This window comes from Equus przewalskii, unplaced genomic scaffold (assembly GCF_037783145.1).
Source record: "Equus przewalskii isolate Varuska unplaced genomic scaffold, EquPr2 ChrUn-10, whole genome shotgun sequence".
Taxonomy (NCBI): Eukaryota; Metazoa; Chordata; class Mammalia; order Perissodactyla; family Equidae; genus Equus; species Equus przewalskii.
The window spans coordinates 4540551-4568036 of NW_027228747.1; the positions used below are offsets into that span (position 1 = coordinate 4540551).

Sequence of the window (27486 nt, forward strand, 5' to 3'; positions counted from 1 at the left end):
GTCTTCTTATGCCCGCAAGTCTACTGTCTGCATTTCCACTGAGCTCCCAGGTGATGTGCTGTTGGTGGTTGAGAATCACATGAAGGACGTGCTCCGTTCCTGGGAGCATGGGTGGCTGTGGCTCTTGTAGACAATTCCAGTTACCAAGGGCTGGAGTCGCTCCCTTAGTCAGATCACCTGCTTCAGACTCTGAGGCATAAAAGCAGTTTACAGCATTTCTCACAGGTGAAGACTGTGGAACTAACCCTGACTCATGACTTCCATTCTAAGTTCCAGACTCTAGGGCTGGGAAGCAGGAAGAATAATTAAAAAAAAAAAAGAGAGAGAAAGAGATGCTAGCTCTTTCTTCATTTTGGAATAAGAAACTGTTTTTGTTTCCAAATGGCTGGGTTAAATGGTGTTTTTGGTGGCAAGAAAAAGTAACCACTGTGTCTATAATGTTAGTGACTTTAAAATGTCCACATTTATACCTTTTTCTCCCTTCTGCCTCTCTTCAGGAAAGCTGCTGAGTTTGCTGGCAATATACATACTTTAATGAATTTTATATATTCTTCATAAACATTGTTGACTAATTAATAAATCAGTTTCATCATCTGGAAAGTATTCATTGAGCACTAGAGTCTGGATTCCATTGGGCAGGTGCTGTCATGTCTTCTTTCAGTAAACCTGACCTGGGCTCAGCCCATGTTTGCTCATCCCACAGCAGGGAGCAGTGAGACTCAGTCTCTTTCACTCTGGAGCCCTGGACCCTTTCACCTCATACCGGCCTTAATCATTGTGCTTGAGTTTTCTGAGTTCCTGATCTCTGACTTCATCTCCTATTTTTGGCTGTGAATTTGCCCCTTGGACTTCTGACAAGATTTTGCTTCTCCAGATTAATGCTTAACCTCTGCCACACCTCCCCAAATATAGTTTTACACTCACCCTCTGGCTTCATTTCCTCCCAGCTGCCGTGAGTAAATACCTTTCTCAAGTCCTCCCAGCCTCTAGGATCCTGCCCAAGCCTGGCCTGCCTTCCTCCTCACTCCCACTGGAAAAAGATCAGACATCAAAAGCCTTAACAATACGCTATTTGATATAGCAAAATGGAACATGTTTCCTACTAAAAGTGTACAACCCAAAGGGGGTAAAAATCTGAGTCACTTAAAAAAAATTGTTGGGTTTCTTTTCTTTTGAGAGAAAGGGTCAATTCATTTGCTATTGGAAAAAAACAAAAAACACCCAAAAGAACAGAAATCTTTTTAACCACATACTTAAAAAATATATGACTTTCATTTTCTTAGAAGGTAGGCTAATGGAAGTGGGAGGAGGGAGACTGAGGTTAAGCAGAGAGAAGGTGGGAGGGGCAGCCCCAGCAGGGACCAGAGCACTGCCAGATAAGGCAGCCTAGAGGCTAAAATTCACACCCTTGTTGGGAAGCTAAGAAATCAACAAGTGCCATAATTATTTCCTTACACCAAACACTTTTGGATAAAGTGTGATTTTTAGTGACAGATAATTATTTGGTAGGGTCCTACTTGACATTAGGGAAAATTTTCCAGATAAGTCAGGAGCTGCAAATAAAAATCTAGGTTTGTAGTCAAGGCTTTTAATCAATAGCAGGAAGCATATTTTCTCTTAAATATATAGTTCTCTAGTCCCAAGCACTTTTATTTTAAATAGGTCCACCCCTAATATTTGTGGGGCCTGGGACAAGAGTACAAATAGATGCCCATACACCACGTGTCTAAATATTTAAAACTTATACATAAAGCTAACAAGTTGTTAAATAAAATATTTTATCCTCCTACTATGACAAACCTCTTTTCATAACAACTTGGAAGGCCACATTCAAATTTAGAATTATTGAACTCCTGGGGTAGTGGCCTGGAATGTGGCAGTGGGGGGAGAGCTGGCCAATTGGTGGTAGTGTTCATCCTGAGGAATCTGGACCCAGGGAAGAGGCCCACACAGACCCTGGAAGCAAGCTTGTGACGTTTGGACCGGAATTCCAGATTCCCAGGCACCCAGAGGGTGCTCTAGAAGGGGGTCCCAGGTTTCACATTTGCATATCTCCTGATCCTGTAGACTCCTCATCCCATGAGGAGGGATATAGCCAGAGGAGGTCAGAATGGCACCTTGTCAAGTTCAGTGCTCAGAGACAACAGGCCCCTGGCGTGGGCCTGAGGGTGGTATAATTTGTCACCTAGGAATCACTCTTTATAATAACTACTCTACTCTACTCTGAGTCCCCTGTCTTTGCTGCTTCTCTTGTCTGCTGTCTTCCCTCAGAACATACAGAGGCTACCTATTATTCTGCTCAGATAGTAGTTTTACTACATAGGACACAAAGATGGTATCTTCCATTACTTCTCTCTTTGATTCCAATTCCCTTGACTAATTATCTGGGAGCTTCTTATTAGCAAAGTTTACCCATGGGAGGCCTGTTGGGGAAGGAAGAGCATGGGTGGCAATAAGTCTGGGGAAGAGACACAGTGTTTTCTTTTTACTGAGGAGAAGGCCTTCAGAATACTACTGTTCTTGGGGTTGGTGGCAGATTCTACCCCCTAGGTGGAGTGACGGTGGCCCCAGCAGCATTCACACTGGGAAGGAGGGAACACTGCTTGCTGGCCACAGCTGGAGGAGCGAAAAATGTGTAATAGACCAGGCCTCTGAGCAGACCATTTTAAATGAAAGGGAAATTAAAAATGAATGTCAATACCATCATTACATAAGTATTTATTCAGTACTCACATGGTAGGCACTGAGCAACACACAGGGCCCCCGTAGTACTCACAGGGAAAGAGAGTAAAAGGGGGAATATACACCTCTCATCAAACTGCATCCCATGTTTCTGTGAAGGTACCAGTGGGATTCCAGTGAAACTGCCTTAAGCCCATTCTCCTGTAAGGTAAGAGCCCCCAGTCTCTCCAGGAATTCTGTGGGGCGGGGGGAGTGCCTTATGCTTTTCCACTGGTTCAATGGATGGAGCATTTCCCCGTGTCTAGTATGCTGTTGCTGTTTTGCACCACATTGCCCCAAGATGTGAAACGACCACTTTCATTTTCCCCAGAAGATACTCCTCACACAGGTATTTGTGTATGTATTAGGCCTTGCTGAAGATTTGGAGGCAATGGAGACGTTTTCTATTGCCATATTGCTTGGTCCTTTCTCTTCCTTTAATGACTCTTCATTTTCCTGACCCCTTTCCTCTTTTATCATTTGATTTTCCTTATTTAATTATAGCCAAGGACTCATTCATGTGTCCTGCTAAAATATGGATCATCTGTTCCAGCTCCTATCCTGGGACTCAAAAGAATAAACAGGTCTGCAATGGCTACCACTCCCTTCTTCCAATTCTTTTTTTCGAGGGAGATTGGCCCTGAGCTAACCTCTGCCACCAATCCTCTTCTTTTTGCTGAGGAAGGTTGGCCCTGTGCTAACACCTGTGCCCATCTTCCTTTACTTTATTTGTGGGACGCCTACTTTATATGGCTTGATAAGAGGTGCATAGGTCTGCACCCAGGATCCAAACTGGCAAACCCCAGGCCACCAAAGACAAGCCCACGAACTCAACCAGTACGCCACTGGGCAGGCCCCCCTTCTTCCAGTTCTGTGAAGGGAAGGAGGCAGTGTGAAGAATTTTTCTTTGCTGTATGAATTAGATCATTTCCTTTAAAAGGCAGCAGCTATAGTCAGTTTTTGTTTTAAATAACAATATTTTCTTTCTCAGTTTGCATAACGATCCCAAAGCAATCTGTGAGCTGTCTGAATTCTTTTAGTCCCTCAGGGATGGATAGCCCAACCACAGTAATAATAATAATGCTAATTAAAAGTATATTATAATATACTATTTTATTTAATATTGTAATATGCTTTTAATAAGTAGTATGATTATTATTGGCAGTAGATAAATTTCTCTTCAAAGACAATTGAATGCTTTTGAGCAGGGGAATGATGAGACCAGATCTTAGTTTTAGGCAGGGCATGAAGGATGGTAGGAGGAAAGAGAGATTGAAGGCCAGAGACCAGTTGTAGAGTTCTTTTACAGTAGTTTAGGTCAGAGGTAATGAGCTGGGATTGTGGCAGTGGGAATTGACAGAAAGGAATAGATACGACGATTCAATGTAGAAGTATTGACAATGGATTCAGACATTTAAAAAAAACCCCAGGGGCCGGCCCGGTGGCGGAGCGAATAAGTGCGCACCTTCTGCTTCAGTGGCCCAGGGTTCACCAGTTTGGATCTGGGTGTGGACATGGCACCGCTTGTCAAGCCATGTTGTGGTAGGCATCCCACATATAAAGTAGAGGAAGATGGGCACGGATGTTAGCTCAGTGCTAGTCTTCCTCAGCAAAAAGAGGAGGATTGGCAGCAGATGTTAGCTCAGGGCTGATCTTCCTCCAAAAAAAAAAATTAATTAATTAATTAAAAAACCCCCAAACTAACCTAGGTTTAATCAGGGACACTAGTAATAAACTGAATCTGTGGTGTAATCTAATTGTAGCTGTGGATGTCCAGTGGTGTGGCTATCCCATGGGAATAGGCCAGAGCAACATCAACTTACTGGGTTGTGCTTCAGTCCTGAGAAGTAACCATGATGCTCTCTTGCTGAGTGTTAGAAGCTGTTTGCTGCATAAGGGCCTGTAAGGAGGGAGGGGAGGAGGAAACTAAAGATCAAAAGGCAAGTCTTGTAGGAAACAGGAAATCAATGACAGAATGTACTGTATGGGCAGTAAGAAGTGGCCCTTTCAGCTTCTTTCAGGAATGAATGCTTGTAGTCAAAGGCCACATTGTCCTTTTATAGTCTATATCACCTTCCATCTTTTTTCCTGGATAAGGTGAAGGACACGTGTCAAGCAGAGAAAGATTTGGACTTGTAAGGCCTAGTCTTGCTCATGAAACTCCCTAAGGGCAATGATTGTATCTTTGTGTCCATTACACATGATGGGCACTTAAAAATATCAACAGAATTTGCCAAATTGTATTAATTCCCATTTTGTTGAATTTGTTGCTCCTATGGAGGATCTAGACAAGGAGGCAAACAGTCTGTGCTATATTCAACATCATTTACTGGCAAATAACAGCAGAACTGCTGCCTGTGTGTGATCTCTGGCCCAGGAGAGGAGTAGAAGGGCACCGCCCGGGGTAAGCTAGCCCACTTACAAACTCTTGCAGGGTCTGCATCCCTGAGTAGCGCTTGTTATCTTCTTCTACCCATTTGCATTATTCAGCACCTCACTTTTCCCCCCTTGTCTCTTCCCATAGTCATTGCTTTCTTTTTAAATGTCCCTCAGTTCTTACACTTTTCTCTTGGGTGCTCCTAGAGTATTTTACTCATCCATGGATCCCTCTCTAGTTCATGGTCTTGTTCCACTAATTTCTTCTGACCTCAGGATTATATCTCTTCTTAAACCAGGAAGGTTACCTAACACACTAGGGTAAGTGTAACCTAAGGAATGGTGATGCTTTTCAGTTCCAGACTTGTTTTCAGCTGAAGAAACTAACATCTGTTCACTTTTCTAAGAGGAGTTGCTGTGATCTGCAGGCTTGTCCACAGACCATAAGCAACGTGGGAACAACCCTAATGCTGATCAGTTCAGTAATCTGGAAAGAAATATTCAGAGGGCACATCACTGAGAGAGATTCTAGCAGATGCCAATTAGATGTTGTCACTCAACCCCAGAGCTCTCTAATGCAGGAAAAGAAGCATATATTTATAGTTTAGAAAACATTCTTAGTGTGCAGTACCCATACAGCTCATCGTGGGCCATTAGTCACATAAAAAAGGGGAGTTTGGTGCAGTCTCACATCTTCTGTCCCCTGAATGCTCTGTCACTTTCCAGTAGCCTGAGTTTGGCCTGCCTCCCAGTGCTGACCTAGTCAGGGGACAGAGTGACTTAGTCAACTCCATTCCCGGGCCTCTCCTCATTGCCTCAGCCAATGTGTTTGTAGTCTAATTATTTGCTTTTTCTTCAAACCTGAGGGTGTGTCACCTGTTAGGCGGAGATGAAGCTGACCCACCTGGCTGGCATTCCAATCAGCACTTGCTCTCTTCAAAGCCTCAGGAACCGGCTTCTCTTCCTTACCTACCTGTTGCCAGGTCTCTGATGACCTTAGAAGCCCATTCTTACATCCTCAGGGGATTTGTCAGGACCAGAATAGGAACATGCCCAATCTTGCCAAGAGCCCTTTAGTTACTGTCCTAATACTGTTCTCCTGGGGACAAGCACTTGCAATAATTGAGACCTGATAAGTCCTATTTGCAACAAAGTGCCTCCAGTGATCTTCAGTGCTCATAGGGCCTGGAGGCAGGGATTTTTTACTGAGGAGTTCCCCTAATGCCTAATCCCAGGAACCCTTTAGGAGGTACAGGAATGTAAACGGTGTCACAACTCTTCTCTCTTGCTGTTTTACTAGTCCTAGGTTTTTTCATTAATTGATTAAATAGTTGACTTATGAACACATACTTGTGAAAACTAAATTCAAGGCAACTGTTAGATTTCAACTGATTGGTAAAGACATTTATAGTTTAGGATTTTATAGGAAGTCTTTAAAAGGACATGAGACAGGTTGGGCCTTGAACTCTAGGGAGAAAACTTATGGACAGAGGAGAGAAAGTTGGGTGGTAGCACGGTGGTGTGTTCTTACCGGTTTGCTAGCACTGATTGCACCTCTCTTCCCAACTTTGTGTTCAGAAACATCACATTAGTAGAATGAAATTGTTGGGGGTAGGAATATTCACACCATGGAAATTAGTAAATGCTATGAACCAGGGCTTTTCTCTCCAGGAGAGTGGTTTTAATATTTCCCAGCACAGCACTGGTGGTCAAGGAAATAGATCACAAATGTACAGATGGAAATTAACAAGCCATATTCAGGAGCTAGGAGCAGACTGGGGTCAGGGTGTATAGGATCTTACAGGGCAGACTAAGGAATTTTGACTTTTTTCTATAGATATTGAGGAGTCGTTGATGGCTTTTTATTAGTTGAGATGCTTTTGGTTACAAGTAATAGAAAAAATAAATTCAAAATGGCTTAAACAATAAGGAAGATATATTATCTCATATAACAGGAGTTTCAAGGAGGACCACTCAGGGTTGGCTAATTTGGCAGTTCACCCAAGACCCAGATTCTTTTCATCTTTTTTCTCTGCCGTTCTTAGTACGTCAGCTTGTTCTCCAACCAGAAGAGCAGTTCCAAATCCAACAACATTAGCAATGGAAGAGAATCACTTCTTATTTCTCTTTGTCTCTTTATAAGACCAAGGAAGTCTACTAGATTTCCTCAAATCCCACATTGGTCAGAACTTTATCACATGCCTAAACCAAGCACTGGCAAGGGGAGTGGAACCTCATGGTCGGCTTAGATCCATCAGTGCTTCACCCATCTCCCTCCCACTAAGCCCTCACGGAAGCCAATCTCCTTGAAGCCCATGACCATGTAGAGAACAGTGGCTACTTGAATATAATCAGGGTTCAATAAGCAAAGAGGAAGAATGGGGATGGACACTGGTTAAGTAACCAACATGCTGCTACAGCTTTTGAAAAGAGAGAAAATATCAATGAAATATTTAGGAAGCATGGTCTAGCAATGGTGTACAAGTGGACAGAGGGCTTGAGAATAGAGAGACCCAGTTATACTATTGTAAGAGTCTGGTATGTGCTACCAAAGCAATGGTTCTCAACTGCCAATTCATTCATTCATTCATTCACTCAATAGATATTTAATGAATGACTGCCATGGGTCAGGCACTATGCTAGGTATTATAGATAAAATGGTGAACTTGGGGCCAGCCCTGTGGCCAAGTGGTTAAGTTCGTGCACTCAGCTTGGGTGACCTAGGGTTTTGCCGGTTGGGATCCTGGGCACAGACATGGCACCGCTCATCAGGCCATGCTGAGGTGGCGTCCCACATGCCACAACTAGAAGGACCCACAACTAAAAATATACAACTATGTACTGGGAGGCTTTGGGGAGAGAAAGGAAAAGTAAAATCTTTTTAAAAAATGGTGAATTTATCTCATGGAGCTTCACCATCTAACAGATGAAGCAAATATCGAAAAAGTAATTCATAAGAAAATGTAAATTTATAATTTATGAAGGAACCCAGGATATTCGTTTTCTTGTTTTTTAATTGCAGTAAAATTCACACAGTGAAATGCACAGATCTTAAGTATACAAGTATATATATATATGTAACAGCTACCTTATCCAGATATATATAGAACATTTCCATCACCCCAGAAAGTTCCCTCGTGTCCCCTTTCTATTCAGTCCCCACCTCCCCCTAATAGACCACCATGGTTCTGATTTCTATCATCATTACTTTTGCCTATTCTTGAATTTCGTATAAATGGCTTCTTTGGTTCAACAAATGATTTTGAGATTTATCTATGTTGTTGTGTTTAAATGGAGCTCATTTTTAAAAATTGTGTTCCATTGTTTGATCAATGTATTCCATTTTTCTGTTGGTAGACATTTGAGATGTTTCCAGTTTGAACTGTTATGAACATTCATGTCTAAGCTTTTTGTGGACATACATTTTCAATTTCTATTGGGTAAATATGTAGGAGTGGAATTGCTGGGTCATAGGGTAGGAAAGTGTTTAACTTTATAAGAACTGTGGATATTTTAAAAATATATAGATCCATGGTCCTCAGTCCCAAGAATTCTGAGTCAGTTAGTCTGAGGTTCCTAGGCACGTACAGGATGTAGTCTTTAAAACTCCATAGAACCGGTCTAAATTATAGTGGTGGCAGTAGAAAGGAAGTTATTTTGGTTTGGTTTTCTTTTACACCACAAAAACATATAAATGCAAACAATTGCTGGTTTTTTTTTTTTTCCTGGTTAGCTGCAAAATAGCTTTCTCTGAACATTCCCCCTGACTTTCTCCTTGTAGTTTCTCTGGTGAAATGCAAAGCTCTGTTTTTTTTTCTGCTCTTGCTTAAAGTGAAATGAAAGCTCAGGGAGCTCCTTGGGGCAGCCCTTAGAATTGCTAAAATGAGTAAACAAGAACGGGCCTTTAGGCAGAAAAGAACTTTGTACTGAATGGCCTGGGTACACTGGTAGGGTTTTCTCTGCTGCTTTTACTTTCTTTCCTTTCTATTCTTCTAACTGGCAGCAAAAAATAATCAGCTGTGTTCTGGCTGCCCACACGACATTAGCCAGCTCCTTCTGAGCATTTAGCATAGTGACAGCTCGAATGGCTGCACATCACTGCAGAAGAGGTCCCCAGTTTCTAGGCAGAGAAAGTGACACATAGGAATAGGAAGGGAGTCACTTAATGGATTAGGGGCTGGCTGAGCTGGGACCAGAACCCAGGTGGCCTGGCTCCCAGCCCGGCTGACCACACTGCTACCCACACAGCCTGGACTGACCCCAAACAAGCAGCCCATTGAGCAATTGCACAAACAACAATGAATGATGGATGGTCAGAGCAAGAAACAGGCACAAAGCAACTGCAACCCCATCACTTCCTGGCCCCTAAATTTCCAGGCAAGCCTGTAAACTGTGGTCACTTAAATGAGTTTGACCAGCAACTTGGCCCAGCTTTCAAATTTGGAAACTTTTTGTGGTCACTGCCAAAAATAAAAGTCTGCCTTGTACTGAGGGTGAAGAGTGCCTTTGAACTCCATACCTGGTCCTAATAAGTCTATGGTAGTGACTAGAAAGACATAGTTAACAGATGGGCATAACCTAGTCCTGGGAGGGCCATGGTGAAACAAGACAAATTTAGACTTTTGATGCTCCTCATCTGTGGATCTGTCCTCCTACCCTAGATTTAGCTAGCAAGGGGTGGGTGTGATCAGCAGAGTTCAATTAGAATCAACTTAGGTAACCAAGTCTCATCATACTGTCCTCCTCAGATTTACCACTGAACAGTAGCCAAAATTTGTAGTCCCCACATGCTTGAAGCCCAGGCCAAGTGGCTCTGCCTGCCAACCTGTATTGTTGGTCCTGGGCATGCCTCATGAAGGCACTCTGACCTGCTTGGCCTTGCAATGGCCCTAGGCCCAGTCCTAAATCTTCACCTCTAAACCTATGGTATCGCCAAGAGATATAACTGTCTATGAAGTTTCCTGTTTCAGGTATCAATTTTCTAGTCTTGAGGTGGATAATTCTAAAATATCTATGCTCCACTCCTCCTGTTTAGAAATGGAGGAGTTCAGGGAGTACTGAGGGGATAGGAAAGTGGACTGTAATATTTGTTTTTTAAATAGGCCTAATGAGCACAATTGAGCCAAAACCATTTTGAATATGCAGACCAGGTGCCACCACGTTAGGAATCTGAATTAAAATTCAGGATTTCTTGGTTCAACAGTGGCTGGCCCCCTTTTGTGTTGGTCATAAAGAGTATTTATTAACTGGCTCTTCTTACTTGAAACAGGCCACATTCTCCTAATATTAATTTATTCATTCAACGAATATGGAAGACTTACTATGTGTCAGGCAAGGCTTATATTTTCACAGCCATAGCTCACTGCAAATCACATAGCACATTTGTGAGTTCTGCCTTATATAATATAGTTGTATGTATTTTACTAAAGTATAAGAACCTTGATGCCTGGAATTCTGTCTTGTTCATTTTTGTGTCCCCAATATCAATGAGCACAGTGCCTTTCACACAGTAGAGACTCCATAAATATTTGTTGAATTATTCTGTAAAGCTGTTAAAAGGTATTACCAAAAAAAAGCACTGCATAACTTTTTTTGATTGTGCTAAGTCTAAAGCAGATATGTCAATAGGGTATCATCATTACGCAAATAAATATTGAGTGTTTATAGAGAAGGGTATGTTCACTTGAGTTAAGGAAGGAGAGTGCATAACTGGGTGGACACTCGTCTGGAAGAAGGATTGTTAATTCTCTTCCGGTCAGTCCGGAATAATTGCCTACAGTAACTAGAATTTCAGTCTTCTCATTCTTAAGTATTTTCATCCCTCTCACCTTTCTAGAATTGCCCTGCCTCTTTCTGCTTCTTCCCAAAGGGCTGTAGCCTACTGACTCTATCTCAAAGTCTCAAGAGTCCACTGTGTACCCCTCCGGCTCTGGTTCAAGAACTCTCCAAACCGGAGACTTTAGGAACACGGGCCAGGAAAACACGGGGTCACGCGCGGGGCAGGCGCCAAACTGGCCGCGGCAAAGGGAGCGGCGCTGAGGGCGGGGCTGCTACGGGCGGGGCGGGGCGGGGCGGGGCGGGAGGAGGCCCGGGGGCGGCTTGGGTGTCACCACCAACCCGCTCCGGCCGGAAACTGGCACTTGTTTCCGGCCGGACGGCCGAAAGCCACTGATCCTGAACCAGCAGCCGGAGTCGGAGTGGCGACCGGGTGTGGAGCAGGCAAAAAGCCACTGGGGCAGGCCAGTCCCGATCAGTCCCATCTGGCTCCAGCTCCTGATCCGGTGCGGAGCAGCAGCCGCGGTCGCAGTCTCCGCCACCGCCTCCGCCTCCATCGTCGTCGGGGGAGGGGCCGGCCGGACCCCGGGGTCACAGCCGAGGAATGAGGAGAGGCGGCCGGGCCCCGAGCTCCGCCCCGGCCTAGGGCCTTGCCCCGGGAGCCGCGAGGGTAACGGAGCCCCCCGCCCTGTCACCTTCACCCGTCTGCTCCCGCTCCTGTCGCCTTTTCAGACTCCCAAACTCTGACCCTCTGCTCTCCACTGTCCCCTTCTCCTTTCTGATTGTATTTCACCGGGAGCCATCGCCTCTCGGCACCCCCTTCTCGCCGTGTTGCTTGCTTCATCCCAACCTTTCCCCGGTTACTCCTCCCCTTCACCTGCGCCCCGCGGCCCCAGCCCCTCGCCCCGGTTCCTGGCCTCCCTTCCTGAGCGGTGCCGGGCAGTTTGGACGGTCCTCCCTGTGAGCTAGACTTTCGGGGAGGGATGGTGGATAGGAGTGCAGGTTGCTACCCTCATAGTAGGATAAAGTTCATTTTAAAGTCTCAGTATAAAGTAAAATGAAAACAAGTTCGTGCTCCCCCATTGATAGCCAAACTGAGGTGCGTCCAGTAATGGAGGAAGGGAGCGAAAAAGAAGTGTGTGTGTGAGTGTGTGAGTGAGTGTGTGATTCTAGGGCAGGCTTATGAACTTTAGAAAAAAAAAAGTTGCCATGAGCCGATGGAAACTTTAGAAGCCGATGATGAGTAAGCCGGGGGCTGCGTGATCTCACTCCTCTTCTCATAATTACTAGGTTAACGGTGTGGCTCCGGTCGGGATGGAATGGGATTTGTTTACTGGGCCGGCGTATTTTTAGCTTGTCGGCTCACAAGGACCAGCGCTCTGAGAGTCACTCTCTCTCTCCCCGCCCCCCCGCTCCTACCCCGTCTCTCCCCGCCCGTACCTCCCTGTCTAGGTCACTCCTCCGGGCACAACACAGATATAAAAATTAAGTTGAAAGAAGCTGACTGGTGATATTTTCTATAAGAGATTCTCCTCACACTGTTCAGGGAGTTTTCTTTTCATGAATGCGAATGCAAGAATTAGCAGGACTTTGACTTGTAGTTTCCTTATCTTTTATAAGTATATAAAATGCTTTCTAGAAAATCAGAAGCTGGTAATTTTTCTGTCTTTGGCTTCTCTTACTGTTTGTTTAGATCTTTGAGAAGGCTGGATCCCTGTGTCTTTCAGAACCTATTTCTGAAGTGGGAAAGGACAAAGTAGAGAGAAGAGGTAGTGGTGAGGTTAGTCCAAGAGGGCAGCTAATACTAAATTTGAAAACATTTTCTATACTATATAACTTTAAAAGCAGTCAGAAAATTTCCTTCCTAGTAAATGAGGTTGCATTCTTGATGGGATGGAGAAGACTGCAGGGACTTATGCCGAGTGGCTAGGGAGAATCAGACTTGTAATTAAACATTTGCTGTGCATAATTTACAAATGAATACATTATAGGCAAACAATTATACTCTTTGTCCTCATTGTTTTTCCAAGCAGTTCTTTTAAAGTTTAGTAGCCAACCTGCTGTGCTAGTCTACTGATATTTTGAAGGCTGAACAGAAATGTAAAATAAATGAAATTGATGTTGCTCATCTGGAAGCTGAATACCAGTCTGTTCTAATTTCCACGAGCTGCCCGGCCTGCCTCCGAGCGCCTCCCCAAGTGGCCAGTCACTATGTACTTAGAGATTGCAAATGAATACAAATATTAGCTCATGCTAGGAATAATTGAGAGGGTAAATATGCTGAAAAGATATTCCAAAACTGAAATAGATTATTTTTCTATTTTTTCCATTTTGGATTATCAGCACCTTTCTGCCGATAATTATCCATTAACATGAATAATTTAGAGTTGAACAGATATCCACTTTGGACATTGCGCATTCAAGCAGAAAGGAAAGATGGAAGGAAGATAGTTCCCAAACTATTACCAATTTTTTTTGTTGTTGCCTCGTTTGACTTATCCCTTTCATTTAATGCCAGGCTTCCTTGTGAAAATAAATAAATAAATAAATAAACCTTTTCCAAAGAAAGGGCTGTCTCCTGACTTGTATAAGGCAGGCTGACCAGTAATGAGTGCTGGTTGTTAACTGGACTTTGGTGGAGATATGTCACCCACAACTTGGAAATTTTCCTGAAGCCTTATTTCCTTAGTCTCTTTCTTTTGGGACTCCTATTGAAAAAAAATTTAATTTGGAGGGTAAAATCTAATTTTTAAAAATCACGCACACCCTCCCAGAGTCTGTTGACTATCAGTAATTGTTTTAATTTGTGATGATATTAGTGATGATATCTGGTAAATTCTATTTATATCTGTATTCAACTTTCCCCAGCTGAACTACATATGTTGTTCCAGGGGTGGTGATTGAAGGAACTGACTAAACCTAGGGACAAATGGAGGGCAGCCCAAGAACCCACCACTGTTCCCAGTTCTCAGAAGGCTTTGTTTGGAATTTTGAGATTCAAGATACGTAACCAAGTGACTTATGATGGAATAACTCAGTATTAAAAATAAGTTTTCAGATTGTTACGCGGGCACTGAGTGATGCTTGTTAAAGTTTTAGAGCTCCTGAGTGTCTCAAGCATGCTAAGGATGCTGGCAGAAGACATAGTAAGGGAGCACCTCTCTTCTTGCCCCAAACATTCATCCCATTGACGGAAAAATCTTGAAACAATGCTTTGAAGTGTGACTTCAGCAGCATCTTTCTTATGGGAACTTCAGAGCTGTGGAGTTGAAGACTGTGGAATCTTCTCAACAGCCCCTGATAAATTCAGATAATTAAAATCTGTGTGACTGGAATGTAAATGCAGGGCAGTTTTATCATGAATGCCTGAATTCAGTTGATTTTTTTAATATGGTGGAAGAAGGGAGTTGATTTTTTTTAAGCAAGAAATCCTTGCTGAATACTGAGTGCACGCTCCTGTGAATAAAGCAGTCTCCAAGCTCCAGTGACAGGCTTTTGGGAGGTAGAAAAGATGTAAAGACGGGTATCTTTGCCCTTGGTACAGGCATGGGGCTGAGGAGGTTGGTATATAGATGGGAAGGCAGACTATTTGAAGCTTTAACATTTAGGAAGCAACATATGAAGAAGACCAAGTTTAACTTGCTGCAAATGGAGTATGTAAAGACTAGAAAACTTGAAGTGACAAAGTAGGAATGAGGTAAATTAGGGAAGATTTTTGAGTCAGTAAAATTTGAAAGCAGGGCTGTGAATTAGAATCATAAAGAGGCTTGGACTATGGAGTTGGATGGACTTTGGTTCAAATCTTGGTTCTACTTTTTACTATGTGGCCTTGGACAGTTTACTTATCCATCCTTTTCTATAAAATATGTGTGAGCATTCAAGTAAATGAGTAGTTGTTCTGTGTTAGGAGTAAAAGAAAAGAAAAGATTTCTGGGCAGAAAGTATAGAATGTACTGTGTGCAATGATGGTATGAATGACTAAGCTGTGTTTGTAGGGGGAATAAATGCGAGTGACTGGAGAGAATGTGGGTTGGTCAAGTCATGGGTAGAGCAGGCAAGAGGGTGGAGGGGACTCAGAGGCCAGACTGTTGGGTGTTGATGGAAGGGTCAATAGAGTCATTGTAGGTCCTTGAACAAAGGATGGATTTAATGAGAAGTATTGAGCCCTCTGGTCCAGGAACTTAGGGACAAGGAGTCAGGCAGGCACCGGTACATTGTGACTCTTCTGGACCGTCCTGGCCTAAAGGAGACAGCCAGGAGACATAAGATTCCTTGTAGTTTTTGTATTCACACACCTTACTATGCTGAGCTCTGCTTGTGCCTGTCTCACATTGTACCAACCTGTGGGGAAGTGTCAAGACTGTGACTGGATTCTCTTCAAGAACTTATGGTAAGGACAGTGTCATGTTTTAAGTGCATTTAATTTTCAGTTATCTCTGCTGTAATAGGGAGCACTAGTTTAGGTAATTCAGCATTAATAGAGAAATTTCTTGGTTTGAAAGTGCATTATTTTTAGACCAGATTTATTTTAGTGTTTTCGGGATCATTCTGATGTTGAAATGAATTTGCGTATCTAAGCCTGTATTACCTGATGGTGAGGAGAGTATACTGATGGCAAAGAGCAGTCAATCTTGAATTAAAGATTTTGCCACAGAAATCCATAAAATGAATAATCCATTTAGTGGGTAATTAAGGCTGGACTATACTGAGTATGTTAATGAAGACCAGTTTCTTTTCATTATCTGTGTGGGTCCAGTGTGGCCTCTCAGGCTGTCTGCCTTATGCTGAAGAGTGGTTAGTACATGATGCCTATGTTGCAGCCTGAATGAGCCTTCACTCACGGTATCTGGAGGAATCCTCCTGTGTGATGTTGTATCGTTGAAGATTAAGCTGGCTTTTCAAAGGTCTTGAGATTTGTAGAGGCTCTTCCAGATATCAGCACCACTGAAAAGCTGTCAGATTTTTCCTCCTAAAGTAAAACTTGTTTGAAAATATGGCCAATGGGAAAAAAAAAAGAGGAATGAGGAGAAGTGTCCACATTTAAGAAGTAAACAAACAGAAATCACACAGCTGTTCTTCCAGCCTTGCTCTTTCAGTTGACTTGCTTTCCTCCATCCCTGCCTACTCCCCACCTTCTCATAATCATTACCAAACTATGTGCTTGTGATGTCATGAGCACAGGATTATTATTTACTTCTTAAGTCAGGAGATTGTAGTATTTCTGAGCTGGGAGGCAGGGGTAGAAAAGTCAGTGATCCTAATTTATACAGTTTAGTTCAGGATTATTTTCAACTGTGTTTTTTAGGATTGTGTCTTATCTCTTTATTTCCTCTAAGGAATAGTTTTGGATAGGAGAAATTACTAAACTGTTATTTTTAGTGACCTGCTATGAGTTTAGTTCTATGCTAGGAGCTATGGAGGATTAGGAAAAATGACAATTTTGTGCCCTTGAAGAATTTACTGTCCAGTTAGGAGTAAGGAGAATAGGAAGGAGTGAATACCTATTGAGACTCTATTATGCCAGATGAATAAAATTTGGAAATGTGAAAGTCTATTAGCAGTTGCATAGTACAGACCTCATACCATAGATATTTTGAGAGAAGAGTAGTCAGGTAGTTATGAATGATGTCACAGAGGAATTGTAACTTATTCCAGATCTTGAAAAAGATATCAAATTGTATTAGGTACAAGGGATGAGGATGAAGCAAATAAAAAAATCGTTTCACTTTGGAGCTGAGAGGGATCAAGCAAAAGCCTGGAAACAGGACTGTCCCTGGTATGTTCTGGGGCAGTGGTGAACTGACCGAGTAGCCGTGAGTAGTGGTGACTTGAAGGTTAGGCGGGGTCTCAAAAGCCAGTTATAAGTTTAGATTGTAAATCATAGAAAGGAGGGAACCACTGAGAATTTTTGATTAGGATAATAATATGATGATAGTGGGAAACAGATTGGCTTGGAGGGAAGGGAGATTGGCACCTGGGGCGTGTGAGGTGATGAGCCCTGAGCTAAGGTTGTGGAGGGTGAGATAAGGAGAGGAAAGAGTAAGAAACAGATTGTAAAGGAGGAATTGAAATCAGCGAGGACTGGATGTGGAAGATGAAGGAGAGTGATCAAGTATGACTATGACATCTTAAGCCTGGGTTTCTGAGACATTGACTGAGATGAAGAAGTTAGAAGTTTTCCTCATTTTTTAGGGGCACATGATGAGTTCAATTTGAGATGTATTGGATTGAAAGTGGCAATGGAATGACCAAGTGAAAGCTGTTCCAGTTGTTAGAGATGAGCCTAAAGCTGGCATCGAGGTAGGGGTTAATATGTCTGGAAGTGCGGTTTTGTAGTTCATCAGCATAGATGTGGTAGCTGTAGCCAAGAGAATGAATAAGCTCTCTGAAGACTAGAGTTTACGGAAAGAGCAGAAGGCCAAAGATAGTGGTATTGATAAATACTAACTATTCTCTACTCTTCAGGCCATCTTACTTGAGTTCTTCCTTCTTTCCTCTTTTCTGTTCCTCTGCTCCCTACTCCATCAAATATTCATTGAACGCCTCTTAGCTTGTAAGCACTGTCTTAGGCACTGAGGAAACAGATGAGTCAGACAAAGTCTTACCTACAAGGAGTTTATGAGTCTAGTGGAAGGAGACAGATGTGTAAGTATGTAGATAGAATGAAGTGTGATAGATGCTGCAATAGAAATATGTAAGGGGCCTAAAGATCAAGTCTGCCTTGGACATACAGGGGTTGGGAAGTGCCGCCCAGAGGAGATGACAGCTGAGCCGAGTCTTGAAAGATGAATTAAGGATGTACCCTGCCGATGACAGGGAGAAGAACAGTCCGGGCTGAGAAAACAGCATGAGCAAAAGCCTAAAGGAATGCAACAGCCAGGCTTCTTCAGGTAACTTTTAAGTAACCAATATTGCTGGAGGACAGCGTTGGAGGGCAGGGATGAGTCTGGAGAAGTAGGTAAGGCCGATCCTGGACAGCTTTATCTTGTGCTGCAGTAAATAAGGAGCTGTTTAAGCATCGGTGATAAAGTAAGTTTCATGTTCTAGAAAGATTATTTTGTCAGTGGTGTATAGGGTGGATTAGAGAGGAACAAAGCAAAAAGCTTTTTAAATAACTTTATTATACTCGACCAGTAACACATTTGTTGTTGAGTGACCATCTTTGTAGAATCATGGAAGCAGAGAGCTAGAGGGACTGTTATTATGCTTAGTTTCTCGCATTCATTTTCACATGGAATACCTGAGATTTACTCAGGATCACAGAAGTAGTTTAGTGATAGCTTGGTTTGGAATTCAGTCTTCAGTGGCTGTAATGTGGTAGGTGATTAATAAATGTTAGCTCGCCGCTCTAATTCCCTCACAAGTCCCGTTCCAGTATTTGTTACATTCTGCCACGTTCCATCATGCTGGAAGACAGAGGAACTTCTGTCCTTCCATTCCTTTTTCCCAGGTCTGTCTGAGGAAGATCTGCCCTGAGAGAACCTTGAGGAAAAGGGACTTTTGACCTGGGGCAGTTGGGTGCCCTGGAGTGGAGTAAATACGCTGTTAGGATTAGTCAGCTGTAATGATTCAGATGTAAAAGAATGTCAAGGTACTTGTTTTATGGAGTGTGCAGATGTATTTATCTCTCCTGCTAAGTTTCCATCAAGTTGTTTTCTTTTAAACTTAGATTGAAGTTGTGCCAATGAAACTTTGGTAAAAGAAGCTATGATAAATTGGGCACCAACAAAAATGTATTTACCTAAAAAAACAAGATTTGTCATTATACTTGGATTCTAAATCTTTCTTGGGAGTGTTTTTAATTTCACTGGATTTTTGTGAAGGGAAATTGTTTGGGTTTAAATTGCTAAGTGAGAGTTTGGATTTTTTGTTTTACTCATTTTTGCTGGAGAAGAGCAGAAAAAGAGGATAGATGACATGTTAGAGGTCCTTAGAGTCCCCTGGGGAGAGCTGGGACACAAGGGGATGTGGAAGGATGGACACCTTCCATTGATAAGTCTTCCTCAGAACTGAGTTGTGATTTCTTTACTCTTGTAACTGGGTTTGTGAACATCTCCAGAAAAGGGCCTTAGTTTGGAAACTGTCCACTTTAGCAGAGCTGCCAATTCTTAATTCTTTCTCAAGTGGGCAAGGGTACATTTTGTTTTTGTTTGTGAGTGTTTGGGAAGAAGGGGGAGAGAAGAGGCACAGACTAGCTACTCACAGTGAGTCTTTATCTGAGTTCCTGTGTAACTGGAAGTTTCCTTGGCTTTCTTTTTGGAGAGATGACTTGGTTACCCTGGCATTTATGTTATGTGGGAAGGTGGTTCTCACTCCCCTCAGATATCTGATTTAGGATGGTGATAAAAACTTCCTTCTTGTCCGTATTTGTCCGCCCCCCGCCACTCTGTTCTAAGTCCATTTTGTGCACGTTATGTGAAGAATATGAAGGATCTTCTTGAGTCTAAAACTGAGCTAATCAAGTGTTCCCTTAAAGTTTAGGTGAACCATCCTGCTCCTGACGACCGTTGTTTTACTGACTCCACTGTTCTTCCAGTCACTTGGCTCTTTCTTAATTTTATAATTTTGAATAATGAGGTACTTTAAATATTGAGAAAAGTTCAAGGAAGAAACCCTAACACAGTCTTGAGCCCACAACCGAAATTTAATGGATATTGACATTTTTGTCATATTTATTTTAGATCTCTCACTCTCTTTAAGATCTAAAATGTTAGCTATAGCTAAAGTCTTACTCTGCATCCTTTCCCCCTTCCTCTTTCTTGGGAATTGACTACTGGCCTGTTTGGTATATATCATTCCATTTCATGTTTTATATATATATTTTTTTACATATTATGTATACACAAACGACATGCAGTTTTGTTTTGAAATCTTACATAAATAGAATCATACTGTATGTATCCTTTTGCAACTTTTTCTCTCACCATTGTTTTTCAGATGTGTCTATATGTAGATCTAGTTCATTTAATCGCTTAATCTTTAAGCCTGTTTCCTCCGTTGCCCTCCCTGCTTGCCCTGTTAAAAAATGCTACCGAGGGGCCGGCCCCATGGCCCAGTGGTTAAGTTCTCGCGCTCTGCTCCCGCAGCCCAGGGTTGCACTGGTTCAGATCCTGGGTGCGGACATGGCACAGCTCATCAGGCCGTGCTGAGGCGGTGTCCCACATGCCACAACTAGAAGGACCCACAACTAAAATATGCAACTATGTATTTGGGGAGAAAAAGCAGAAAAAAAAAAAAACCCAAAAGCCAAGATTGGCAACAGTTGTTAGCTCAGGTGCCAATCTTTAAAAAAAACAAAAAAAATCCTACCCATCAAAGTCCCCGTTTAAACCATATCTTCCACGAAAACTTTCCTGATTTTTTTTTTCTTCAGCAGGATATGATCTTTCCCACTTCTGAATCCTCCCATCATCTTTTTGGTACTTGTCTGGTGGTAGTTGTATATTCTTGTATTTTAGTTCCTTTGTACCTTTGACGGGCCTTCTACTACACTGCAAGGTCCTTGAAAGGCAGATAAGTAGTCTCTTTTATCTTTGTATCCTTCTTGGGCTTTGCCACAATAACCTACACATAGTAGGCATTTAGTAACTGTTAGTGACTAAGTGGTTCATCAATGAGTAAAAAAATAAAGACAATCCTTTGCGTTGATGAACTGTTAATTTTGAGCATTATAGTGGCCCCCATAAGAAATAAAGCTTATAAAGAAACATTCAGCACTGGAAATTACATAAAAATGCATAATGGTGAGAGCAGTCAAGAGTAACTTCCTGCAGGAGATGAGAACAAACATTCCCTGAGAAATGAAATGGGAATTGATTGGTGATATCATCCCAATGAGGAAACTCCTGGGAATTGATCCTGATGGCGTTTGAGGCAGTGTGTTCCTGTGGCCAGACTCATTTCACCAGCTATCAAATTCTGCTCTTGTCATCAAGGTCTTGACACCTTCACTGGAGATGGGATATTGGCATTGAGAAAAAGCAGCCAATCTGTTTACTTAATAAACACTGCTGAGAACCAGGAATTCTTTGGGCCCTAAAGAAAAAAGCTTAATACACACATTTGTACATATATATGTACATATATATATATTTTGTGTGTGTGTGAGGAAGATTGGTCCTGAGCTAACATCTGTTGCCAATCTTCTTCTTTTTGCCTGAGGAAGACTGTCGCTGAGCTAACATCTGTGCCAGTCGTCCTCTATTTTACATGGTGTGCTGCCACAGCGTGGCTTGATGAGCGGTGCTAGGTCTGCGCCCAGGATGAGAACCTGCGAACCCTGGGTAGCCAGAGTGGAGCGTGCAAACTTAACTGCTGTGCCACTGGGCCGGCCCTGTACATGTGCTTTTGATGACAGCTTCCTTTTTTATTGATGAGACTAGATTATTTATTTTGAAGTTTTTAATTCTGGAATGTGTAGTCTCAATATAACATCATTTTGGCCTCACAGAAACTCTTCCCTCCCCTGCCAAGAAGAAATTAAATATTAAGTTGAACTGTATGAAATTGCAATTTTGCAGGTAAAAGCAGTCAAGTATCAGCAATTTTGTATGGTTAAACCTAATATGTCAGGTCTTGATTTCCCATTGGGTTTCTGAAGAACATTATCGTGGACCTTTTTGAAGTAGATAATCCAAAATCCATTTGTAATTCTAAAACGCATTTCTGAACTTTAATTTGCAACTGATTTTCTTTTGTAGTTATCTTTAGCTCAAATTTTTGATAAAATGTTTTTATTTCTCAGCGCACATTTAGTATATTTGGGAAGAGGTGGGGAATGTGTAAGGGTTGTAGGCTAGAGCAAGCTCTGGGAAATAAGCCTGAGATGAAAACTTTTGCTGTCAATAGCTACATATAATTGATCAAGTTGGCTTTAATGAGCTTCCAATTCCTTTGACTCCCCCCTTCCCCACCGCCCCTTTACTGCCCCTCCCATGTCTCCCCTCTAGTCTTAAGAGGGAGATGTGGTGGTGGGGAAAACCATGGAAGAGAAGATTGCCTGTGACCCTTAATTTTATTTGGAGACTTAACAGGGAAGAGAGCAAGAGCCCTGGCTCCTGCACCAGACTCTTACCTGTGGTTCTCCAAACAGTTTTTAGGATAAGGGTGGCGGGGGGGTGGATGCAGAAGTCAGAGGAAAGAGCAAAGAAACAGAATAGATAGCGTGAGTTAGCAGATATCGTAGAATAGGATTGAGGAACAGGAATGGAGAAAAGGGGATAGGTGTAAACACTTAAAGAGGTTCTCATCCTTCAAAACCTGGCTTAGAATCCTTTATAAACCTTGTACCTTAACTATATCAAAGTTGTATCCAGGCTGTATACCTACTTGGGAAACATCATATTTAGACTTCAGCTTTGGAAGTATCAGTTTTGTGTTCTAAAATAGTTCTTTGAAAAGTCTGGGTCATTTTAAATGAGATGGTCTACTAGTGTCTTTTGAATCATTAATAGCTGACGTCAAAGGAAAAGAAGAGAATTCCTCTGAGGCTTTAGTGTTAGTAAGTCTTGATATTTACGTAAAGATAGTCCCATGTGAAGAATTGAGGCAAGACAGTGGAAAAATGTAATGCTTGTAACAAAAATATTTTAGACCGCAAGTTCTCATCTGCTTTAAAAATTTACCTGCACATATGAGTTCCTTTATGAGTATTTGTTTTGTCTTCTGTGAACTGGGAGCTCACCTGGCTGAGTGTTAGACTATTCATTTTCTGAAAATTTCCATCAGTACTAAGGACAAGATTATCTGCTATGAAGAATACTTGGTCTCTGTTTACTGACCAGGGATAGAGACTTCCCATACTCCTTCTCAGAATTCTGAAAATAGAATTTGAGAGTTAGACTTAAGATTTGCTGTATCCTAGCTTCTTTGGTTGCCTAAAATAAATTCCTAGCTATTTGGCACAAGGTGACCTCTCATTTTAACAACATTAAATTCCTTCCCTCTCACATCATCTTGTAATTTTTTGTAATATACTAGTTCATTATGGAAATTAAGATGAAAAAAATCATCTACACAAATTTCCTTGATGTTTGCTGCCTGGTTGACACTATAAATTCCTTTCTACTGAACACCTGCTGTGTACTGGAATTTGGACAAGATGCTCTAAGGAGATGCCAAGGAAGTGTCACCCAGTAAATAAACTAAACAAATAGTGGGAGAATTGGCCCCTTGGGAATTTACATTCTGGGTTAAATAGGACATAGTTAGATAAACATAAGTACATATGTACAAACAAATATGAGAAACAAATACAGGCTATGTAGTAGTATGTGTACCATCATATAGCATTTTAGAACAGAAATGAAATTTACACGTTGTCATCATTTTCTAGGTGAGGAAAATAAGGTCCGGAAGATTTAAATGACGTCCAAGGTGGTGGTTACCATCAACAGCAAACATTTTATTTGACATCTGCCCTCTGAAAAGTTAGGCCTCAGGTATAGAAAGAGTTAAAGTCATCAACTAATAATTAGCTATGAAGACTGAATATCTGCAAAAAAGACAAATAGTGTCAAGTGAGGAGTACAGTTGTATAGAGTTATATAAAAGTTTAGAGGGAGTGGTAGGGAAAAAGTCTTACCCTTAAGATAATCTAGGCCATAGAGATGAGAGAAGACCAAGTAAGTATAGAGGGGAAACATTCAGGGCAGGAGAACAGCGAGCTGAGCCCACCTTGTTTTGGGGGCAGGACAAGTAGACAGTGCGTCACATGGTGTTTCACCTAGGAGAGCAATGAGACTAATAAAGTTGGAGAGTTAGATATACTGGAGAGGGCCTTAAATCTCAGGGAGAGGAGTCTGGTTTATCTTTATAGTGAAAAATCCCCGAGCAGGAAACTGCATGTGTAAATTAGTATTTTAGGAAAATTGATTCAGCCGTGTGGTGTAAAATGGAGGAGGAGAGACCAGTTAGAGGGCTGTGTAATACTCCTGGGAAAGGAGTCTGCAGGGCTGATGATAATGGCGAAAGAAAAATGAATCGAATTTGGTGACTGCTTTTGTGGGAAAGGAATAGAGAAGAACAATGCACGTGATTTCAGTCTGGGTTGTAGCAGTAGGCGAGCTAGGTTTGGTTGGTTTCTGACACATCTGCTCTCCAAAGGGATGCCGTGGTGGAAACCTCTGCAGAGCACTGAGTCTAGCCCAACGTTCTCAGTTAATAGGGGATACAGAGAGTTTAAGTGACTGCTTCAAGACTGCATGCCTCATAAGCAGAAGCACTTGGTGTAGAGCCTATTCTATTGACTGTTTTTCAGTGCTCTTTCTGTTATATCATATTGCTTAAGAGGAGGTGGGTCAAGTGGTTAAAAACAGAGCAGACGCCTGGAAGTGAAATGGGAAGTTGAAGACCACATTATGATGAGGTTTAACCACAAGCTGTTTTCAGTTCTGCATAGGTTTTCCTTATATTTAGACACTAAATGTGTCTTCTTCTGTCTGTCCGGCTCATCATGCAACAGTGACCCGGGTTTCTTAGAGCATTTCTTCTGAGATTCAATTCTTCATAGTCAAGGAAAAAGATTTCTTCGGATTCTGGATTTAATGGAATGTGCTCTTCCACCCCGGCTTTTGAAGATGAAATAGTCCTTCCCTGTGCCTGTAGACAGATTGCTTTGGCTCCTAGCTGTAGGTGAAGTTGCCTCAAAAGCCCTGTTAGCCTTTCTGGAGTGAAGGGAGGAGGGGAGTTTTGGACCCACATCTTTCAAGCTTATTTACGCTATTTACTTACACAGAGTTTGTTACGTAAAAAGGCCGTAAATATTGTGAATCAATAGAGTATTTTTGCTAATGGAAAGTTTTTAGAGAATCGAATAGTCTTCTAAAAAATCCTTTATATTTGGTTTTTCAGTATATAGTCAGATATATTTAAGATGCAACTCATGCTGACCTCTTTTCTTTTCTGCCAGGCTTTTATGTATCTGGTAACAGATACCTGAAGACTCAAAATAGCATTTTCTGGATCAGCTAACATTTACTGTGTACCTACTCTAAGGGTCTGGCACTGTTAGTTAATTTCATCTGCCAAGATTAAATATTCCTGGACTTTTTTTCTTTTTTCTGCTTTATCTTCCCATAACCCCCCGTACATAGTTGTATATTTTTAGTTGCAGGTCCTTCTAGTTGTGGGATGTGGGACGCCGCCTCAACGTGGCCTGACAAGCAGTGCCATGTCAGCGCCCAGGATCTGAACCCTGGGCCACCGCAGCGGAGTGCGTGAACTCAACCACTTGGCCACGGAGCCGGCCCTATATTCCTGGATTTTCTGACTAGGTCCCTGGTAGTAATCATCTTCCCGGGCTTGGCTTCTGCAACTCTTATCCCATGCTAATCCTTGCCACGACTCTTCTGACTTCTGGCCTGGCTGGGGAGTAAAGGAAGAAAACTTTGCTATTAATAGTGAGACCCTACCCTGAGTTATACTAAGTTTTCTTTATATCACCTCATTTAATACTTATAACGGTTTCATAAGATAGATGTTCTTATACCTGTTTACAGATTAATTCTTCCAAAATATTTATTACTGTTAGTAAAATATTTACTAATTCATCCAGAATATTTAGGCGTTGTTTAAGGTGCTGAGGATACCACAGTGAATATCAGATGTGGTCTCTGCTAAGGCACAGAGAAATTAAATAACTTACCCTAGGTTACACAGCAAGAGAGTGACAGAGCCAGCATTAGGTGTAGATCTGATGGATTCCAAAGGGAATGTTATTACATTATGCTGCCACTTGCATATATTGCATATTCTCTGTGATTACGTAAATAAGTCAAGTTATAAAAATAGGTAGGACCCCCAGTTTCTTTGTTAAAAAGGTTCTTGAGGGGCCGGTGGTGGCCAGCAGTTAAGTTTGCATGTTCTGCTTCCTGGCAGCCTGGGGTTCGCAGGTTCGGATCCCAGGTGCGGACCTGGCACCGCTTGGCACGCCATGCTGTGGTAGGCGTCCCACATATAAAGTAGAGGAAGATGGGCATGGATGTTAGCTCAGGGCCAGTCTTCCTCAGCAAAAAGAGGAGGACTGGCAGTAGTTAGCTCAGGGCTAATCTTCCTCAAAAAAAAAAAAAAGGTTCTTGAGGGGCTGGCCAGGTGGCATAGCGTTTAAGTTCATGTCCTCTGCTTCAGTGGCTTGGGATTTGCGGGTTTGGATTCCGGGTGCGAACTTATGCGCCGCTTGGCAAGCCATGCTGTGGCAGGCGTCCCACATATAAAAGAGGAAGATGGGCATGGATGTTAGCTCAGGGCCAGTATTCCTCAGCAAATAAGAGGAGGATAGGTGGTAGATGTTAGCTCAGGGCTAATCTTCCTCAAACAAAACAAAACAAAACAAAACAAAACGTTCTTGATAAACCTGAGAAATAAATTCTCTTGATGCTGACAAGCACACCTGCCCGGTAATGCTTTTCCTCTCTTCCCCCCGCCCTTCACGCTCCCTCTCCACCCACTCATATACCTGGGTATAAACTGGACAGTGTGACCTGCTTTGGCATTTGGATGTGTTTGTGTTTTGAGGACTGGGAGAGTTTTGTTTGTTTCCTTGGCTTCCTGAACGTTCCTTGCCCACTTGCAAGTTCTTTCATGTAGCACAATGGTGAGTAATGTGTTGTTAACATTGTAATGTGGTCATGCCAGTTGGAATATGTTTTTCTTCTTCTCCCAGTTTTCTCTGATGAGTATGAGAGTTGGGACTCTTGGGTCAGACTTGCCTTCTGCAGTTAATTCAAATAGAGAAGGCTTTCTGTGTTCAGAGGACTAGAAAATAGTCTCAAGGTTGGGAAGACTATTAAAATCCAATGTCCTCTGCCCAGCTAAAATTCAATTTTATTAGCATTTTGGGTTTGTTCTTTAGCTAGTGTGATCCAAGAGAGTACTTGTTTTTAGATCATGTCCGTTATTGCCATGTGCCGTATGTGAGATGAGTGGTGTTTATTCTGGAGTTAGGAACTTAAAACAGGCACAAGGATTTTTTTTTTTTTTTTAGATTTTATTTTTTTGCTTTTTTCTCCCCAAAGCCCCCCAATACACAGTTGTATATTCTTCGTTGTGGGTCCTTCTAGTTGTGGCATGTGGGATGCTGCCTCAGCGTGGTTTGATGAGCAGTGCCATGTCTGCGCCCAGGATTCGAACCAATGAAACACTGGGCCGCCTGCAGCAGAGCGTGTGAACTTAACCACTCAGCCACGGGGCCAGCCCCACAAGGATTTTTTTGTGAGCAGTACCTAGTAGAAAGCTTTAAAAAATGCCAAGACTGTGAGAGAGAGTGAGGAGCTGAGTTCCAGTAGGAATTGAGTTCCTCTTGAGTTCTGGGGATTAATTAGGTGGGATCAAGGTTGTCAGTGTTAGAACTATTTAGTATTGGGATCCAGTTGATTTGGTATTGGGGAACCAGGAGTATCTGGGCATGGCTCAAGAGGTTAATGAGATGATTTATGTGGATGTATCTAACCCAGTGCTTGGTACTTGACTGATGCACAATAAATGATAGTTAAATCTTTAAAAGGTACTTAAAAAATACTGAGTGTTGTCATGTCAGTTCGTCTTTCTAGGGCAGCTTTCTCATCAATAAGTATTCCTTATTAAGCCTTTAACTGTGGGCAAAGCATTGGAAAGGGA

The 27486-nt window shown here is 42.2% G+C and overlaps 1 protein-coding gene across 22 annotated transcripts in view; it reads left to right on the forward strand.

The window, feature by feature from the left end:
* The first annotated feature begins 11175 nt into the window (after positions 1 to 11175).
* OTUD7B (OTU deubiquitinase 7B) overlaps positions 11176 to 27486 on the forward strand; it is a 55094-nt gene continuing 38783 nt past the window's right edge. For 2 of the 22 annotated variants that reach the window (XM_070607184.1, XM_070607190.1), the window contains exon 1: positions 11236 to 11542. Coding sequence is in view for 2 of the 22 variants with exons in the window: in XM_070607180.1 (XP_070463281.1) it covers positions 17720 to 17762 (43 nt within the window). In the remaining 20 variants the exon portion in view is untranslated. Of the gene's footprint in view, positions 15263 to 17605; positions 17763 to 24979; positions 25153 to 26350; positions 26465 to 27486 lie in introns of those variants that run through there. The other 20 variants (XM_070607188.1, XM_070607198.1, XM_070607180.1 and 17 more) reach the window with 19 other exon arrangements.